Source organism: Anas acuta, chromosome 9, assembly GCF_963932015.1.
Source record: "Anas acuta chromosome 9, bAnaAcu1.1, whole genome shotgun sequence".
Classification (NCBI taxonomy): Eukaryota; Metazoa; Chordata; class Aves; order Anseriformes; family Anatidae; genus Anas; species Anas acuta.
In genome coordinates this window covers 25,696,587-25,714,259 of record NC_088987.1, presented here as the reverse complement: position 1 = coordinate 25,714,259, position 17,673 = coordinate 25,696,587, and the positions used below count along the sequence as shown (strand labels likewise).

At 51.7% G+C, this 17,673-nt stretch overlaps 1 protein-coding gene across 4 annotated transcripts in view; it reads left to right on the top strand.

The window, feature by feature from the left end:
- The window catches only part of ZIC4 (Zic family member 4), a 19,676-nt gene extending 3,748 nt beyond the window's left edge, over positions 1 to 15,928 (top strand). Inside the window, exons 2-4 of one of the 4 annotated variants that reach the window (XM_068692352.1) lie at positions 26 to 110; positions 5,422 to 6,042; positions 10,356 to 11,141. In XM_068692352.1, coding sequence (XP_068548453.1) covers positions 26 to 110; positions 5,422 to 6,042; positions 10,356 to 10,786 — 1,137 coding nt within the window. In that variant the 3' untranslated portion in view covers positions 10,787 to 11,141. Of the gene's footprint in view, positions 1 to 25; positions 111 to 2,464; positions 6,043 to 10,355; positions 11,142 to 12,759 lie in introns of those variants that run through there. The other 3 variants (XM_068692350.1, XM_068692351.1, XM_068692349.1) reach the window with 3 other exon arrangements.
- Positions 15,929 to 17,673: the final 1,745 nt, after the last annotated feature.

The window sequence follows — 17,673 nt, the reverse complement described above, 5'->3', positions numbered from 1 at the left end:
ACTTTCCACCCCTCTTCCCAAACAGGAACAAAGTCAGGAAATGAGGCACAAGACTCCCCTTGTAATGAGGAAAAGAAAACGACATTACAGAAACTTCCTGGAAAAGTCAAGTAAGTTAAAATATGTCCTTTTTTCAGCTCAAAGGAGATAATATTTTTTTCAGTTTAGTACTTGCATAAACACAAATCAGCGACACAACGCCCCACCAGCAGCTGCCTAATCCTGCTCAATGCCTACTCATTTGGAGGTTCTAGAATTAATATTTGACGACTCTCTCATTGAAACAACAACCCCTGACCCCATGTGATTGCACTGTCACATTATTCTATGACATATTCATCTTGAATTCATTTACGGACGATTTGATTGGAATGAGGTTTGACATGTATTGGATCCTATTAAAGAAGAAGACTTTGATCTTGTTGATGGGGTTTACATGATATGTATCATCTTTACCAGGGATACCAGGCTTCTCCAATGTGGTTTCTAAGTAGTTAGTGACTGACAGCTTATCTGACAGGAATACCTTAATCTTGAGGTACTGAATGAAATATTCTATTTTAAATAAGCATATGATTTGCCTGTCGTAGGGTAGCTCTAGGTTACAAAAAGTGAGAGACAAACCTAGGCACCAGCCCTAGCTCGTCTGGTGGCTGAATTCCCCTTAGTCGGGAACCCTGAAATAAGTCCCCGTAGGCGGAGATGGAGTGAGGAAACAGAAACAAAGGAGGAGGATGATCCCAAGCCAGTCGGTGCCCTTCTCTCCGAGGAGATGCTGAGCTTGCTGAGAGGCTCCCCGACCCACCTCCTCCTGGGCAGCAGTGCCTTCTGCCGGGGCTGCCAGAGGCTCGGGCTCCGCTCCTACGCCCGGCCCCTGTGCTAGCCGCTGCCTCCCGCTCAAAGGCGACTTCGATGTTTACGGAACCGCGCAGGATGACTGCTCGGTCCTCTCTTTCTCTTCCTTTTTTTTTTTTTTTTTTTTTTTTTGTGCTTTCTTTGAGTAGTAACTATTAGGATTTTCATATTATTCCCTTCTTCTCGTCCGGGAGTTGAAACCTAATGAACCCCCCTGGAAGCTTCCGTATGGAGGTCTCAGGGTATCCCCTCCCAGCCCGGGGCACCGGCTGGAAAGTTGCCGGCAGCTCATCGGGGAGGGGAAATGATCGCTGAGGCAGGGCTGGGAGGGCACAGCCAGGGAGCTGGAGGTCAGCTTTTGCTCTCGGCCACGCTTCCTGGGGCAGGATCCGGCCCTTGCGCTGAGCACCTCTCGAGGGTGAGCGGGTTTTGGCCCCAATTCAAGGAGCACAAACACAAGCAGCTCCCACTTTCCTGGGACTTTTGTACCACCTTCCAGCAAGCCCTGTCTCCAGCCAAGGTAGAAATATTGGTAAGCACCTTGCTGCTTGGGTAGATGTCTACCAAACACAAGGCAAATCGCTGTGGGTCAGTAAAGCAGCTCGGCATAGCTGGGGTTGCGCCCAACCCCGGGGCTGTGCGGCTGCTTTTCTGTCCCCTAGGCCACGGCAGGCACAGGTTGTAGGGTCGGGGTGCGGGCAGGATGGATCCGAGGCGTGGGCAGGAGCTACAGGGCTGGGGCCAGTCGGAGCCCTGGGTCCCGCAGGGAAGGGGCAGAAAGTAGGAAAGGTGTCTGGGACTCATCTTACAGGAGGAAATCCGGGTGCTCATCCCTGCCACTTGTCACCTTTCTAAAGCAGACCCCCCAGCACAGGCGGGATTTGGGGCCGGGGACTGCGATCGGGGTCACAGCTACTAGCAAAATTGTACCGGGCACCGAGCTGCCCATCTACACACGTTGATTCCCCCTGGATTAGGCAGCAAAGAGAGCACCATGGTTGCTCTGAGTGTACACTAGCACCTGACCTGCCCTGGTGTCTGAGTAGCAGCTTTAGCTCAGGATGTTTTTGCTTTGCTATTTGAGCGTTCTTGCTTTCTGCCTGGAAAAGCTCAGCTTGCCCAGCTCAGGAGTCCCAGGGGAGTCCCGAAGGGGATGCCCTTGCCATAAGCAGGTGGGTTGGAAAAGAAACTTTAAAAAGGAAAATCTTGGCCCTGAACAGGTTGATGTTGACACATTTGAGAATGTGCCAAGAGCCTGGTTTATCTGGTCCAATACGGCTCAGGTCGCTGCCAACAAGCGGGAGACCTCGGTCACTCCTCGAGTGGCAGCCGGACGAGCTGGAGCTGCCAAAGGGCCGCGTAAACAGTCAGGCAACTTCTCCCAATGTCCTGCGAGCTAAGCCGCCTGCAGCCCGGCTGGCTTCGGCCCCGCTCCCCTCCTCTCGCCGTTTCCCCGCCTCCCCGCCACCAAGTGGCGGCCCCCGCCCGCCCCGCGCCGCTCCCCACGCGTGGAGCCCCCGCCGAGGAGGGCACCCAGCACCTTCACCTGCCGGGGAGAGACCCCCCGGACCGGGGGCTCGCTCCCTGTCCACAAACGGGAGTGGGAGGATGCCCGGAATGAGGGACGAGCCGAGAGCCATTCGTGTCTGGCAAGAAAGCATTGCAATATTTTCAGGGAGCACAGGATAAAAGCGGTTATAACATACATATATATATATAAAATTTATAAACTGTTCCAGATGTTTCCTCCTTGACTGGGAAGTGTCAGAATCGGTGGATAACAAGTATGTAGAGATGAAGGGTTTTAAGTAGGTAGGAGGAAAGCAGCTTTATTAGGAATGCATACTCTCAGTACACTTGTAAGTAACAGATTCATATTTACTAACGTTTGTCTCTTCCGTGCACTCCTGTTGAGATGGTCATGAATAGGACTGTCAAATCCATTCTGTAGAGCAAGTAGACTTGAAAGTTAAGTTATTGTGAGGATGGTGTGTGGTGTAAAATGCCTGCGTAAACATGTTATGTAAGGATAGAGAGCTAATTGCATCATTTACCACTTTTCAACATCTCCACTCAGAAAGATGTACATGAGGATGTATCTACAGCTAGCTACCTAAATATTAGCTTTGTGTTACAGGAGAAATAGGGTGAAAGCCAACCAGAGACAAAATATCTAACTGCAGCCAGCCACGGTATAGGGAACTGTGATAAAACGTCCCCTGTGCAATTATGTATGTCCTAGGCTTTAATCTTATGATTTCCTATCGTTTGCTCGTAGCTTCTGTTATGAGAGTAGGTGGGCTGAGAATGCCGGGCGTTTTCTTGCTTTGCTATTTGTCATAAAGCCGATCGATCGCCGATACTGTTAAACTTTTCTGGAAACCCAGACTTCTGGGCGGGGAGCTTCACCTGGTGTGTGTGAGAGGGAGCATCCTTTGGGAAGGTACCAGTAAGGTGGTGGACCCAAATGCTGGGAGTTTGTCCGACGGTTAGAGAACTAATTGCTGCTCTGTTTTGTGCCACCCAGCGTTTATTGGTGGAGTCAACTCTGTGTCAGAACCCAAGCTCTGGGGTAATGCTGTGGGCAGATATTTACAGTTGTGTTTTTCTTTCTCGAAGTGGAAGCCTTCTTTCTTCCGCCTTTTCCCAAGTTTCATTGCTTTTTTCTTTTTTTTTTTTTAAAATGTTCACAACCCCCTTCTTAAAAACTTAAGTAGGAACTTCCTTCTGGGAGGAAGCAGCCCTAAGCTTTTCTAAACCTACAAGGCCTCCCCGTGAAGCCGCCTGAAGCCCCTACCCGCACTTTCATCATTAACAACGCAAATCCCACAGACCGCGCTCGCTCTTCCAGGTGAGGAGCATGAGCAGCGAGGTGTTCACGAACGTATCGCGATGGTTTTTCCTCGAGCCGAGGATGGGGATATTACGTGGAAGTCCCCTGCAAGTGCTAGAGAGCGAGCCGAGAAGGGAGAGAGACTCCCTCTTCTGGGTTACACCCTCCGATTCAGCCTGGGCATGCCGGCTTCTCGCATCGCCCCGGCAGCCAGCCCGCTAATAACCCTACAACCTGCCAGCAGCCGGCGGCGGGAGCTCCCCGAGCCCTTTGTGCAACCCCGCGCCTGCCCCTCGCCGCCTGCCCTCGACCCCCGCCCGGGGAGAGACCCGACGGGCAGGGCGCCCCGGGCCAACAAAGGCGGAGGCCGGGATACGAATGGGGAGCAGCCGGGGCGCTCCCTCCCGGCCTCCCCCCGCGGCTTTGTTCCCCCGACGGCGGCAGCCCCGGGGGAACCGGGCCCATGTCCGATAGCGGGGAACGGAGGTAGCCCCCGGTTTCGACCCCGGCCCCGAGCAGGGCTGCGGCCCCGTGCCGTGCCGTGCCGCCGCCAGGGGCGGGGCGGTGCGGAGCGGGGCGGGGCAGGGCGGTGCGGTGCGGGGGGCGGGTGTGTGTGGGGGGGGAGGCCGGCGGAGACGCATGCGCAGTCCGCCTCCCGCCGCTCAGCCCCCCCAGCCCGGGCCGGGTGCTAACTCTTTCGGTCGGCGGCGGGACTGTCATCGGTGACGTCACACAAGCGGCAGCCAATGGGAGGGCGCGGCGATTGTTTGCCCGCCGGGGCTGGCGCGGCGGCCCGGAGGCGGCGTGCGGCCGCCCGCGCCCTGTCCCGTCCCGTTCCGTTCCTCTCCGTCTCGTTCCGTCCCGCACCGCGTGGGGCTGCCCGGCCCCGGGAGGAGGCCGGGCTCCGCGGGGGGACCTCCCCGTCCCGCCACCGCCAAAAGCCGAGCCCCCGCCGCCCCCCCAGCGCAGCCCACCCGCTGGCAAAACCACCGCCCGTGCGCCCCGCCGGCGGGGGCAGCAGGACGGGGAAACTTTTTTTTTTTTTTTTTTTTTGAGGGGGGGAGAAAAAAAGAGTTTTTTTTTTTTTTTTATATATATATTTTTCCCCCTTTCTCTCTCTCCTCCCCGCCATCAGGTGACTTTTTAGCGTTAGAAGCTAATGAGCATGGATGCTTTGGGGATCCCAGTGATGGACCCTACTGCATTCTCCCGGCGGAGCACGGCGCTGAGCTTAGTAGACTTGGCGGGGGCTCCTCACCCTCAGCACCACCACCGCCCCCCTCCGAGCATGCCGGCCTTCCCGGCCTTCGCCGGGCACCCCCACGCCACGGCGCCCACGCCGCCGGGGGAGCACGCCGCCGAGTCCCGCCTCGGGCCAGAACACATGGGGCACTGCCACCATCCTCCTCCTCAGCCTCCTCCACAGCATCGCCCCGCGGCCTTTAAGCTCGGCCCTGCCCCTCAGCCCCACCACCAGCTCCACCACCACCACCACCATCATCATCATCCTCATCATCCGGCAGGCCAAGCCCAGGTGGTCTCTAGTCAAACAGGAGCGTTTGGCCCGGCGCAGTCACCAGCAGTACCCTACCCCATCTCTCACACAGCCCAGCGTCTGGCAGCAGGTAGGGACTTTTTCATATGCAGAGATCTGCCGGCCCCACTCATGCCAGGGCTGACCGAGCAGCACCCCGCTGCAAGTTCTCACCACGGACTGTTTGTCTCAACAACAGGTAGCTATCCCGGACACCATGGTCACCACCAGCACCACCACTCAGAAGCTGGGAATCCCTCTCTGTTCACAGGACTCCATGAGCAGCCTCCCCATGCAGCTCCAGGTGGCCATCTAAACGGACAGATAAGACTGGGGTTACCTGGAGAAATGTACACCAGGTCTGAACGTTTCACTCAAGTACCAGGCTCCAGGACAGATCCTTTTGCTGCTTCTTCGCTTCATAGCTACGGTGGCATGAACCTGAACGTGAACCTGGCTCCACACCACGGCCCGGGGGCCTTCTTTCGTTATATGAGGCAGCCCATCAAACAAGAACTCATCTGTAAGTGGATTGAGTTGGACCATACTCCCAAAAAATTATGCTCTAAAACTTTCAGCACGATGCACGAGCTGGTGACTCATGTCACCGTGGAGCACGTTGGAGGACCCGAGCAGTCCAATCACATATGTTTCTGGGAAGAGTGTCCAAGAGAAGGGAAGCCTTTCAAGGCCAAATACAAACTTGTAAATCACATCAGAGTCCACACAGGTGAAAAACCTTTCCCCTGCCCTTTCCCAGGCTGTGGCAAAGTGTTTGCCAGATCAGAGAATCTCAAAATACACAAAAGAACTCATACAGGTCAGTATGTAAAGCTCTCTTTACTGTCTCTCTGTGTTATTCAGCATACGGTTTTGCTTTATTTTGTTTTAATGTATCCTTTGCGTTGTTATTGAATGCATGCCAAGTACTTGTGGAAAATAAATTCTCAGATTTGTTTGCTTCTTTACCGTTTGGAAGGAGGGGGGAGAAATGGAAAAAAAAAAAGTGGGGTGGGGGGGAGGTGAGCGAGAACAAATCTCAGAATTATTGAATTCTTGTCCATATTTTTGCTGCTTGTGCGGAGAGTGCTGTACCGTGTATGCGGGTAGATCTGTGAAAATACCAAGTGATATAGCTACAATTTCTGTTTCTTCACGCAGGCGAGGATTTTTTTTTTTTCAGTTTAAAGTAGTTGGGGAAAAAAAAATGAAATCATTGTGTAAGCTCACAAATTAAATGTGAACAATAGGAGTTACAACTTGTCTAGTCAGTTTTGACTGATGTCGCTGAGATGTTGCTGCTCTAACATTGTGAGAATAACACAGCTGCGACCTTTTCGTTCAACAGTTTTGTTTTGGTCAGAGGAGGTTTCAAATGTTTGATCTGAATAACACTGACATTTTTAATGAGCATCGCCAGCCGGGGACTCCGTGCGTTCGCAGATACGGAGAGTTGCAAGTTCTGATTCTCGGGAGGGAAAAAGAGGAGAAGAAAACCCGGTATTGTTTCGGCCTGTACGTTTTGAAATGTCATTTGCAGATATGTGAAGTGAAATTGGGACATGTGTGAGAAATGTCTGGTAGTCTAGCTAAGAGAAAATAAAATAAATCACTGGACGATCTCGCAAAACTATGTTTGAACTCTTCCGGGCAGGAAAGCATTTATAATTAATGAAATAATGAAATTACACGTAGAAAGTTGTCACACTTCCAGAAGCAGCTTGTGAAGTTGTATTAATTAGTTGTTTAGCAGACGGTGTTTGTAGTCTGTAGCGCTGGCTTTTTTTTTTTTTTTTTTTTTTTTAAATCTGAGGAAGAAGATAAATAAGTCCCTTTTGGAAAATGTAATCTGTTCCAGTGTAGGGTTTTCCACCTCCCACCCCCTCCTGTACAGCCTTATGCACTGCGAGGGGAACTACATAATCCTATTGTAAGATCTGCTTACAGCCAAACGATTTTTTTCGCCCTCCAGTTCATAAAACTCCCCTTCCCCCATGCTCGGTGCGGTTTGACCTTCGAGGAGTTGCATTTTTATGCTATAACACGACGTGGTATAATATGCATGACATATATACTAATTTCGTATCGCTATCGTCTAAGCATAGCACGGAGATTTTACAGCAAGCATCACTCGTCACCTAATTATTTTTCCATCGCTCTGTGAGTAGCTGATCTGTGCGGAGGGGGGGGGGGGCAACAGCGAAGTTGGGTTCCTCTGCTGGCTTCTCGGCTCCTTTTTCGAGAAGAAAGGAGTATCCCCGGGTCACATAATTTGTATCCGAGCCATCTCCTAGGCGGATCAGAACAGGTACAGCCGTTAACCGGGAGAGCTCATCCCTTAATGACAGTGTTTTTCTTAAGTAAACAAACTTTTACTGCTCTTTAACGGCCTCACTGTTTGAAGTCTCTGAAGCAGAAAATGGTGAAATTCTTGGGGAAAGTGACCTACATCGGAGAGGCAGGTTCAGGGCAAACCCGAGATCGGAGCCTTGCGTTTATTAAACATAATTCCGTGCGTCTGTACTTTTCACTTTAACTTTCCCGGTGATTAATTGCTGTATTGTGAAAACTCCTGCAGGGCCTTTATGGTTCCACCGTTTCTATTAAACACCCAGAAGTTGTCAAAAGCGAAATGTTTCTGAAACCCTAATAGAACTCGCTACAAATTATTCATGAAGACAGTCCTAGATTCAACAGGAAAATTATTGCCTCCTCAAATATTCATGACTTCGGATTTCTCCCAGGCCGGGGAGCAGGCGAAAGACTTGCAGACGACGGCCGAGCTCTCTCTCCCCGCTCGGGGCTGTCCCCGAAGCCGGCAGCGGGCCGGGGGGCGCGACCGGCCCCCCCCTTGCGCCTTTCCGGCGGGGCCGGGAACAATGGGGCGAGGCGGGGGCCGCAGCCCTCCCCCTCCAGGCCGCCCCCCGCGCCTCGCCCGCAGCCCCGGGGCCGCCACAGCCGGCCTCCCACCTCCCGGAGAAGTTGGTAAATACCTTAATACACTCCCGGAGCCGGGGAATTATGCCCCGGTTTCGCAGCCGAATTGCACCGACCGCTTTGGCACCAGCTACAAGTGTGGGGTTAAAATGGCGGGGTTGGGCTCCTGCGCTCCTTCCATCGCCCGGGGAACTTTCTGCGTGGCTGCATCGCCGCACCTCGGTGCCCGGGCTTTAACGTGGCCTCTCCCTCGCGGGTAGGGATTTCCACATAAGAAAAAGCCTCTCTCGCGAAACTTGAAAAAGCCTCTCTCGCGTACTTGCAAACGGCTCGGCTGGCTCCTCTTTAGCGAGGCGTTCCGAGAATGCAGAGCAGGCGGCTGCGAAAACGTTCCCCTCTTCCCCGGCGCTATCTGAGCGCACGGAGGGGCTTTTCGGAGGCTCTCTCACGGGGTTAAGCCAAGTTTCACATTTTTCAACTCGGGAGAAAGGAGAACGCGCCGCAGCCCGCTTTTACCTGAATGCAACTCACTTTGCACAGCCGGAGTGCTTATGAGGATGGCTTTCCCTGGGGTCTCCTAACTTACTGCTTGCTTGTACTACACTAATATCCTTGATTTGTTGTCTCAACTTAGATGCTGAAGGTCAAATTGTTTCCTTACGTGGAGCTGTAATTAGATTATATGCGTGCTTGTGCCTATGCATATACACCAGTGTATAGGGACAGTATTTGGTTACAACTCGCATCATTTTCTAAGAGACCTTATTTTTAACCTCTCCCCCCCCTTCTCTCTAATGACAGGTGTTTACCAATCCTCTGTGCAAATGTTAGCGGTGCACGGTGTGAGAGATCGGCATTGATTATTACAATGGAAAGGACATACTTTAAACGCGAAGCCATGAGCTTTTTCCCACACATCTTGCATAAAGTGCATTCGTGTGAAATATTTGGAATGCCTTCCTTTATGTGCCCGTGTTCAGAGCCGAGCGAGAGGTGGGCTGCGTCCCTCCAAAATTTAATCGTGACGATCGGGGGTGGGGGGCAACAAATTAGAACACAAAACCTCAAAGCTTTTATACATGTTCAAAGACCTTTCCACCATATACGCCATGATGGTGAGCACAGTGGCTTTGTTTGCTCTTCACCTTTAAGGTTCGGCTGTATGTTTTGTGGTGTCCTCTGCTCCCCGATACTTTTGGGCTTTGGATGAATGAGAAGTTTATTTTCATACTCGGATGCTGCAGGATCTGCGTGCTCCTTGGCAAGCAAGCTTTTGCAGTTTGCTGTTATCAGGGACAATAACGTACTCATCACTGCATCCTGAAGCTGTCTGTGGCACGTTTCCTTGAAAGCCTCCTCTATATCGTGTACCATGCCCTGTCCATGCCATCCGAGGTTAAACTCGCACACGACTCTGGCAACACGATTATATTTCTATTATGCTTAACGTCACTTATCATATTACCCGACAAATTAATCCCGATTGCAATTCCTTCCATGACTGAACAGGTTCAAATGAAAAGAGCATCCTACCCCCCCGACAGAACCGTGCACTGGCCTAGTCATCCTCCAGCCGAATCCCTACCGTTTTGCCCACTACCATCGCTGTCTTTTAGCAACATTTGGGGCTTTAATGCACGGCATCAGCAAGTCGGGCAGCGGGGAAGACCAGGGGGATGCAGGTCTTCCCCGGGATTGTAATTAGCGTGAGAGAAGAGTGAAGGAGATGCGATCTAGCGAGGTGGTGTATGTATGGAAATAGTATTTCCACGTACACCTCCGGGAGTGTGAGAAATGTATTTAACGTAGAAACATTCCCAGGGATAAGTCACTGACCGCTCCTTCTGCGTGACACTAGAGCCCGCAGGGACGGCGCTCATTGTTTACCTGGACAGAGCACTTGGCCTCTAAATTTTCCTTATCTCGGGGCTTTGTCTTTTTCACAAAACCCCACGGCGACACGGAGAGCAGGAGAAGGAGTGTCTTGGAGCTGGCCGGGCAGGGTGCTCCCACGGCGGAGCCAGCGGCGCAGCCGGGAGGGCTGGGGACGGCGGCCGGGGCAGCTCGGCGGGGATGGGCCGGGGGGGAGCAGCCCCGGGGGGGAGACGTGCCTAGGGCCAGAGAGAGGGAAGGCAGGGTCAGGGGTGCCCCGCAGCCCCCTTACTAACGGCTGTGCTCGCCCGTTGCCTCCTGCAGGGGAGAAGCCGTTCAAATGCGAATTCGAGGGCTGCGACAGACGCTTCGCCAACAGCAGTGACAGGAAGAAGCACTCGCACGTCCACACCAGCGACAAACCCTACAACTGCAAAGTGAGAGGCTGTGACAAGTCCTACACCCACCCCAGCTCCCTGAGAAAACACATGAAAGTGCACTGCAAATCCCCTCCTCCGAGCTCCGGCTACGAGTCCTCCACGCCCTCCTTGGTGTCCCCCTCCTCGGACTCCGGCCGGGAACCCCCTGCCTCGTGTTCCCACGCCGAGCCCTCCGCGCCCGCGCTGCCCGCCGCCAACCTGAGTGAATGGTACGTGTGTCAGGGCGCGGGGCCCCGTGGCCCTCCCGGCCCTCCCGGGCCCTTCGCTGCCCCCCCGCCGCCGCGCCCCGACGGGCAGCCCCGACCCTGCTGCTAGGGCCGGAAGGCGGCGGAGGGCGGCCCACGGCGGGCTGGGGACAGGGAGCGCGGCTGCGGGGCACGGGGAGATCGAGCGGGAGAGGAGGAGAGGAGCCGCGGCGGGAGTTCGTCCCTGGGGAGGCAGAGACCTGAGCCCCGGCTTCCGTGCCCCGGAGGGCTGCTGCCTCCTTCCCCCCTCCGCCCCACAAGCCCCGCCTCTGACCACCTCGCTCCAGTCTGTTTACAAGTCCCCAGAGTCCCTTCCCTTCCCTTCCCTTCCCTTCCCTTCCCTTCCCTTCCCTTCCCTTCCCTTCCCTTCCCTTCCCTTCCCTTCCCTTCCCTTCCCTTCCCTTCCCTTCCCTTCCCTTCCCTTCCCTTCCCTTCCCTTCCCTTCCCTTCCCTTCCCTTCCCCTTCCCCTTCCCCTTCCCCTTCCCCTTCCCCTTCCCCTTCCCCTTCCCCTTCCCCTTCCCCTTCCCCTTCCCCTTCCCCTTCCCCTTCCCCTTCCCCTTCCCCTTCCCCTTCCCCTTCCCCTTCCCCTTCCCCTTCCCCTTCCCCTTCCCCTTCCCCTTCCCCTTCCCCTTCCCCTTCCCCTTCCCCTTCCCCTTCCCCTTCCCCTTCCCCTTCCCCTTCCCCTTCCCCTTCCCCTTCCCCTTCCCCTTCCCCTTCCCCTTCCCCTTCCCCCTCCTACCCCAAAAAACAAAGCAGTTTCACACACATTTGTAGCTGTACAGACTTCCTCCTGTCAACAGTATCTCGTGCTGGAGTGTTCTGTTTGCCCACTATTTTCTGTGTGAGTGTGTTTTTTTTAAAAGAAATATATATAAATAAGCTATTATTTGTTACCGAGTTGTACAAAATGGATCCATTAAATTTTTTGATTAATTAACTCGCTCGATGGACGTTTCTGTAAAGCATCCCCCCACTTCTCCCTCTTGCAGCATAGAACTATATATGCATATATACACACACATATATATATATATAATTTCCCCGCCGGCAGTGGCTAATCGAGGCAGCCCGGGGGTAGCAATGCCCCCGCAAGCCGGCCCGGTGACGTCACGGCGGGGGGGGGGGGAGGCTAGGGCCGGGCGACCCCCGGCAGAGCGGGGGCCTGGGGCCGCTGCTCCACGGCCTTGCGAAAATAAAGCCAGGGATAGATCCTCGTAGCGAGCAGCACCGCGGCTTTGACAGGCTCGTCGTGCCCCAGGACCCTACACAAACATGCCGGGGTGGCTCCTCTGGACGAGAGAGAGAAAGAAAGGGAAAAAAAAATCACAAAACCCTCCGGTGGGGTAGCTATAAACTGCCGAATGGTGCCGTTTTAATTAATTTAATGACGTTTAAGAATAGCAGGTAAGCAAATAAATAGCCGGGGCTGCTGGAGGAGGTTTCCACGGCTCGCTCCGTGCAGGCAGAAGGCCGCTGAAGCCGCTTCCCCTCTCCCCTTGTGCACCACCTCTGAGCCCAGGTGATGGGCTGCCGTGTGTGCAAGCACTCGTGCACACGGATATACAGATGTGTATATTCGCATCCAGAAATGTAAAAGCTGGAGGAAAATAAACAGCCGGTCAGTGGCACAAACACCCCCGCAGAGAGCTCATCCCCCCTGCTGCAGCTTAATTTTCCTCCCGAGGCACTAACTCGGGGTCCCCTGCCTCATGCGCACGAAGTGCTCAACTTTTTGGGGTTTTACGCCCCGTTCATTTCTCTCGAGTGGTAGCATCGGTGTGTCCGTGCCGGGAGGGGCACGCAGCGACTCACCCAGTCGAGAAAAATGCGAGAGGAGCCCAAACTGGGGGGCGAGCGCTGCCCTCCGGCCCTGCAGCCCCTGAAACTTGTGCTGTTGAAATGAAAAGGTAGGAGAGGCAGCTGCGGGCAGGGAGGATGTTTCCGTCTTGTCCTGAGATCTGTTTATTTCTTTATTTCACTTTTTGCACAAGTGTTTGGATGTGCGGGCTAATCACCTTTAATTTTTCATTTGCTTGTTACAGATGTCTACCCCGTTGCTCTCAAGGTAATCTAGACAGACGCAGCTGAAAGCCTGAATCTTATGCCTTAGACATCAAAGAAAGCTCGCACAAAGAAGTATTTCTTCACAACGGTGAATCTTCATGGTAAGTTAGGATTTCTATGGCAATAGGCAAGTCATACTTAAATAGTGAAAGGCAAAGTCTGGAGCCCGTCCAGTCTTTTCATTAAGGACATAATATTTACGTCTAAGAGGCCCTTTTTCTTGTGTATACAAGTATATATTTTTTGTTTGACGTGAACTAAATCATTTTCATTTAATTTCCGGTAAACAAAACCCACGCGAACAGGGCACTTGTTCCAGATCATAATAAAAATGGATAAGAATGTCAGGAAGAAAAGGCCTGCTTGAACCGTCGCCTCAGCTCACTTTTGTTTCTGCTTTCTGCCGGGATCAGAGAATGCATTTGGGATTTGAGGGCGAGTTTCTAAAGGCAAGGAAATGGTTTTTAAGGGGGAAAAGAAAAGGAGAAAGGTCTAATCAAGCTCGGGTTGTTCAAAGGGCCTGATTTTGGGGTTGAAAGTGTGAGTTTTATGGTGCATCAGCATGCCACGTTAGGATCGCTATGGTAATGAGGAGAGCAATAGCAAGCGGCCTTCAAAGGAGGCACACTCCATTTGAGACAGTCTATTAAGATACATTTGCACTGACCTTTGGTTTCATGCTAGCTTAATACACTCAATCTGCCCCTCGCTACGGACATCCTTCCTCCACCCCCGGCCCTTCGGCGGGGATGCGGCCCGCTCGGCTTCGCCCTCACCCCGAGGCGGGCTCTGCAGCCTCCGGCCCAGGCCGAAGGGAGGCTGCGGCCTCCGACCTCACTCGCTGCCAGCCCCCGGCCAAAAAACCCGGCCCCGGAGCCCCCGGCGCTGCACCCCTCGGCCCCGGTCCTTCCGAAGGGAGGTAGGACAGGAAGCGGAGCCCCTCCGGGCCGCCCCCGACCCCCCGAAGACCTCGGGCCTCGGCAGCCGCCCTGGCACCCCCGGAGGCCCGGGCAGCCTCCGTGGGGCACGAAACTTGACACCCAGCCGGCCGGGGCCATGGGCGCTGGACCATGGGCCCGGGAAAGTTAGAAGTCCATGTTCCAGTAATTGTCTTGTTGTTTATTTTATCCAAGTACCCCAGTGAATAGGGGAAAAATAAACACGATGAAAAAAATTTCAAACAGTTGAGTCGTCTTTAGTGCCAGCCCTTGTGGTTGAATAAAAAGGATGGTCCAATTTCTATTGAGCTGAGAAATCTTTGAAGTGGGAGTTATTATCTGAGACATTCCTGCTCGTCGTCCTAACAACGCTGATGAAACGTAAAAGGTTCTTTGTCAGCGATTTGTTCTCCTCTCTGTCAAACTCACCCTGCCCGTTAGCTTTAAACCGTTTCTAAAGAGATAAAATCAAACTTTTAAAGATAACTTTAGGGGCCCAGAGGGTGCAGAAAATACTAAACTATCGAATGCTGTGTATAGACATACATCTGGATATATGTGTCTGTGTCTGCGTGAAACTGTCTGTGTACAGATGTCCATAGATGTCTGTATGACCTTACTGCTCAAAAGCTGAAATGATGTCCATTTTTGCATTTTATCCTCTGAACTTTTCTGTCTAATAAATTATTCCTACACATATGCTGCACAGAATGCAGCTCTTGGGGAGGAAGAACTGTTGAGCTTCATTGCCACCAGAATGTGACCAACAAACGTTTTCTTTCCAGTAGAATGAAAGCAACAGAACACACATAAGAGTAAAGGCTTTGATCGTTTTAACAGTCCGAATACCTATTAAGCGTGTATATACTGCAATGTATCGAAGTTGTTAACGCATTCAAAGCGATGGCTTCCATATGCTCCCATGTTTTATTGTCCGTAAGTGTAAAGATAGTCTAACTACATCTCTTTTGTATCTTCATTTTATAAACATCACTGTGTGGACTGAAACCATTCCCTTCTAAGGGCTTATTTAGGAGTTTCTCATTGGAGATCATTAAATGCTCTGTTTGTAAAACGAATTCCTTGACCTTGTAACTCATCTTCTATTTTAGTTGCTACAGAATGATCTGAATCCTGCCATTCTAAGCAACCCCATTAATTTAATGGGACTTTTCCTGAGTAAAGACCGAGTCAAACTGCAGTGGAATGGGTATTATTATTATTATTGTTATTGTTGTTATTATTATTGTTATTATTAATCCCGGATCTTGTCATATTTATGGGAAAATCTACCACATGTGAACTGTACAGAGAAGAAACGTCTCTGAAAATGTAGCTTGCAAAAACATTTGCAATGTTGATATGTTGTATCTCTTTTCAGACTTCTTATATTCCATATTTTCCTTCATCCCGTTTGGTAATGAAGGAACGTGCTGTTGTGTGTTTGAACATACTATTTATTTTTAATATTTGAATTTTTTTACAATAAATATTTATAAACCTATCATTTCTTTGGTTATTTTTACAAATGTGCAATTTTAAAAATATGTGTTTGTACTGGCGATACCGAGCCATTCCTAAAACACTGTGTAGACGACCTTGTCTTTCTGTTGGTTTCTATAGTAGTTGGAAAAAGAAATTCTCAAACTGGTTTATACGTGGTATACAATCAAGTCCTAACTAGTGGTTTTTGTTGGTCTTTAACCTCTTCTAATGTTAATCGTTTTAGGTTGGCATTTGCATTAAAATAACCAAACCAAACCCAGGCACCTCGTTGGCTTCATTTCCGAGATCCTGGTTTTCAGAGCAGGGTCTTCAAACGAGGTAATCTTTCCATATGGGCCGAAGCGCGGCGTGCGAAAGCGGAGCCCAGTGTGAGCTGAGTTCCTGCCTTGTCCAGCCCTGTCCTTTTGTCGTTGTGTCGCCGGGTCCCCCCGCCGGTGCCCGCCGAGCCCTTCACACACGCTTCCCGTCGGAGGTCAGCGGCGCTTGGCGGGAGGTGCCTGCTGGGGCCGCCCCGAAGGGCTCAGCTCCCTCGAGCCCCCGCAGGGGTCATTGTGCCGGCGGGGCGGGCGAGGGCTAAAATTGCTTGTTTGAAGGACTTTCCCCCCAAAAGGAGTCCCCGTCGCAGTGACACTTTCTGTGAAGGTGCTGAGATTTTTATTTTTTTTCGGAGAGGAAATCCTTTCATCGCTTGAAGTACCCAAAGGTAATCTCCCGCTTCGACTTGCGTGTTCCACTGACCGAGTTTAATATGTTGTAGGGTTTCGCAGCTCCTGAACTTGCTCATATTTTCTTCGCGTGACTTTTTAAGGCTCGGCGTTGCCGTTTGGACTGCTATAGCCCTGGGCACACAGCAGCCCTCGCGGGACGCATGCGCACTGCCGCTTCGCCTTTTTTTTTTTTCCGCTTTTTTTTTATTTTTTTGGAGGAAAACTTGGAAGAAGTTGCCTAACACCCAGAGATGACAAAAAGTTGGCTTTGGCTGGCAGCAATATTGTCAATAAAGAATGCATTCGACTCCAGAAAGAAAGAGAGAGAGAAAGAGAGCAAGAAAAGAATTCAAGAAAAATAAAAAATGGAAGGAAAACATTTTTGCTGATGTGTAAAAGACAAAAAATGGCACATAAAGGAAAGGAGGGCTAACAGTGCATGCTAATTAAAGAATACAATTCTATAGTCTATAATGACTGAGTGAAGACATGTACTTATTACACTTGACTGTCAACAAGGAAAGGAATGTCCCCTCAGACAACATGGTGAGAGACGCGTGGGCATTATTAGTGTCCCTTTCACAGACGTTGCCTTTTCTTTCTCAATGCTGACAAACCATTTTGGAGGGAACCATCCCCTGTTGTTTCCTATCATCGATCCCCATGCAAGCCCCTGCATTGTGCAAGTGCATTAATTAAAGACCATTCATTTAACATAAGAACATTGTATGTTCGGGAAATGAAGATTAGAAATATGAATCAGTAACCAAAGCCCATTTCCAATGTGTTATTGAGAGAAGCAGAGGGACGATAGGTGCAGTGAGCTGCTCCACGCACTTCACCTCGCCAGCCCCGAGTAGGGCTGAGTTCTTTGTGACAGAACCCCTGAAATGGATTACAACTGTAAAAAGCTTCCTGTCAACTGTCTCAGTGTGCATCGGCCTGTTGAGCCCTCCGTGCCTGCTCAGAGGGGCTAGCATGGCCTGGCATGGCCTGGTCTGGGCCTCCACTGCAGTCAACAGAGGCTGAGCCCCCTCCCCAGGAACAATGTTTGAAATGGGCTGGGGTTGTTGTGTGTGGGCACTTACACATTTGTACTCACACAAAAACTCATATACATGCTCCCCACACTCCCACCTACTCCCACTCATGCACACACTCACTCCCACACTCACATTCACACACACATGCTGTCACACACACACTCACACACACTCATGCACACACTCACACTCACACACACATTTGCTATGTCAACAGCAGTTTTCCAGTTGTCTGTGCACATGCACGTACAGGTTCAGACACCCATACATGCACTCTTCCCACCCCATCCCTTCTGTATCTCGATTTTTCCAGCCCGAGGGAAGAGCCAGATGCCAAGCCAGTGACACGAATGCGACTTGTCAAGAGAAGGTGGAAGGGGAGCACGGAGAAGCAGAGCTTAATGTGGAGTGGGGGCAGGAGAAAAGTCGGATTCCCAGTATCACCCACATGACTCGCTAAGCGGCTCCAGCTCTGCTAAAACCTCTGGGCCATATGGTAGTTTATTTACACCTTTTGTCCTTTCGTGTGTCGCATGGTGCAAGAATATTCCTGGGATATAAATGAAAGTAAGCTAGAGAAAACAAACAAGGGGAGCGCCTACTTAAGGGATATGTACTATTTCTGAGATCCCAACAGAGCACGTCGTTCCCATGGTTATAATGGGACCCGGGGACGGGATTCCGCGGCACCAGGCACC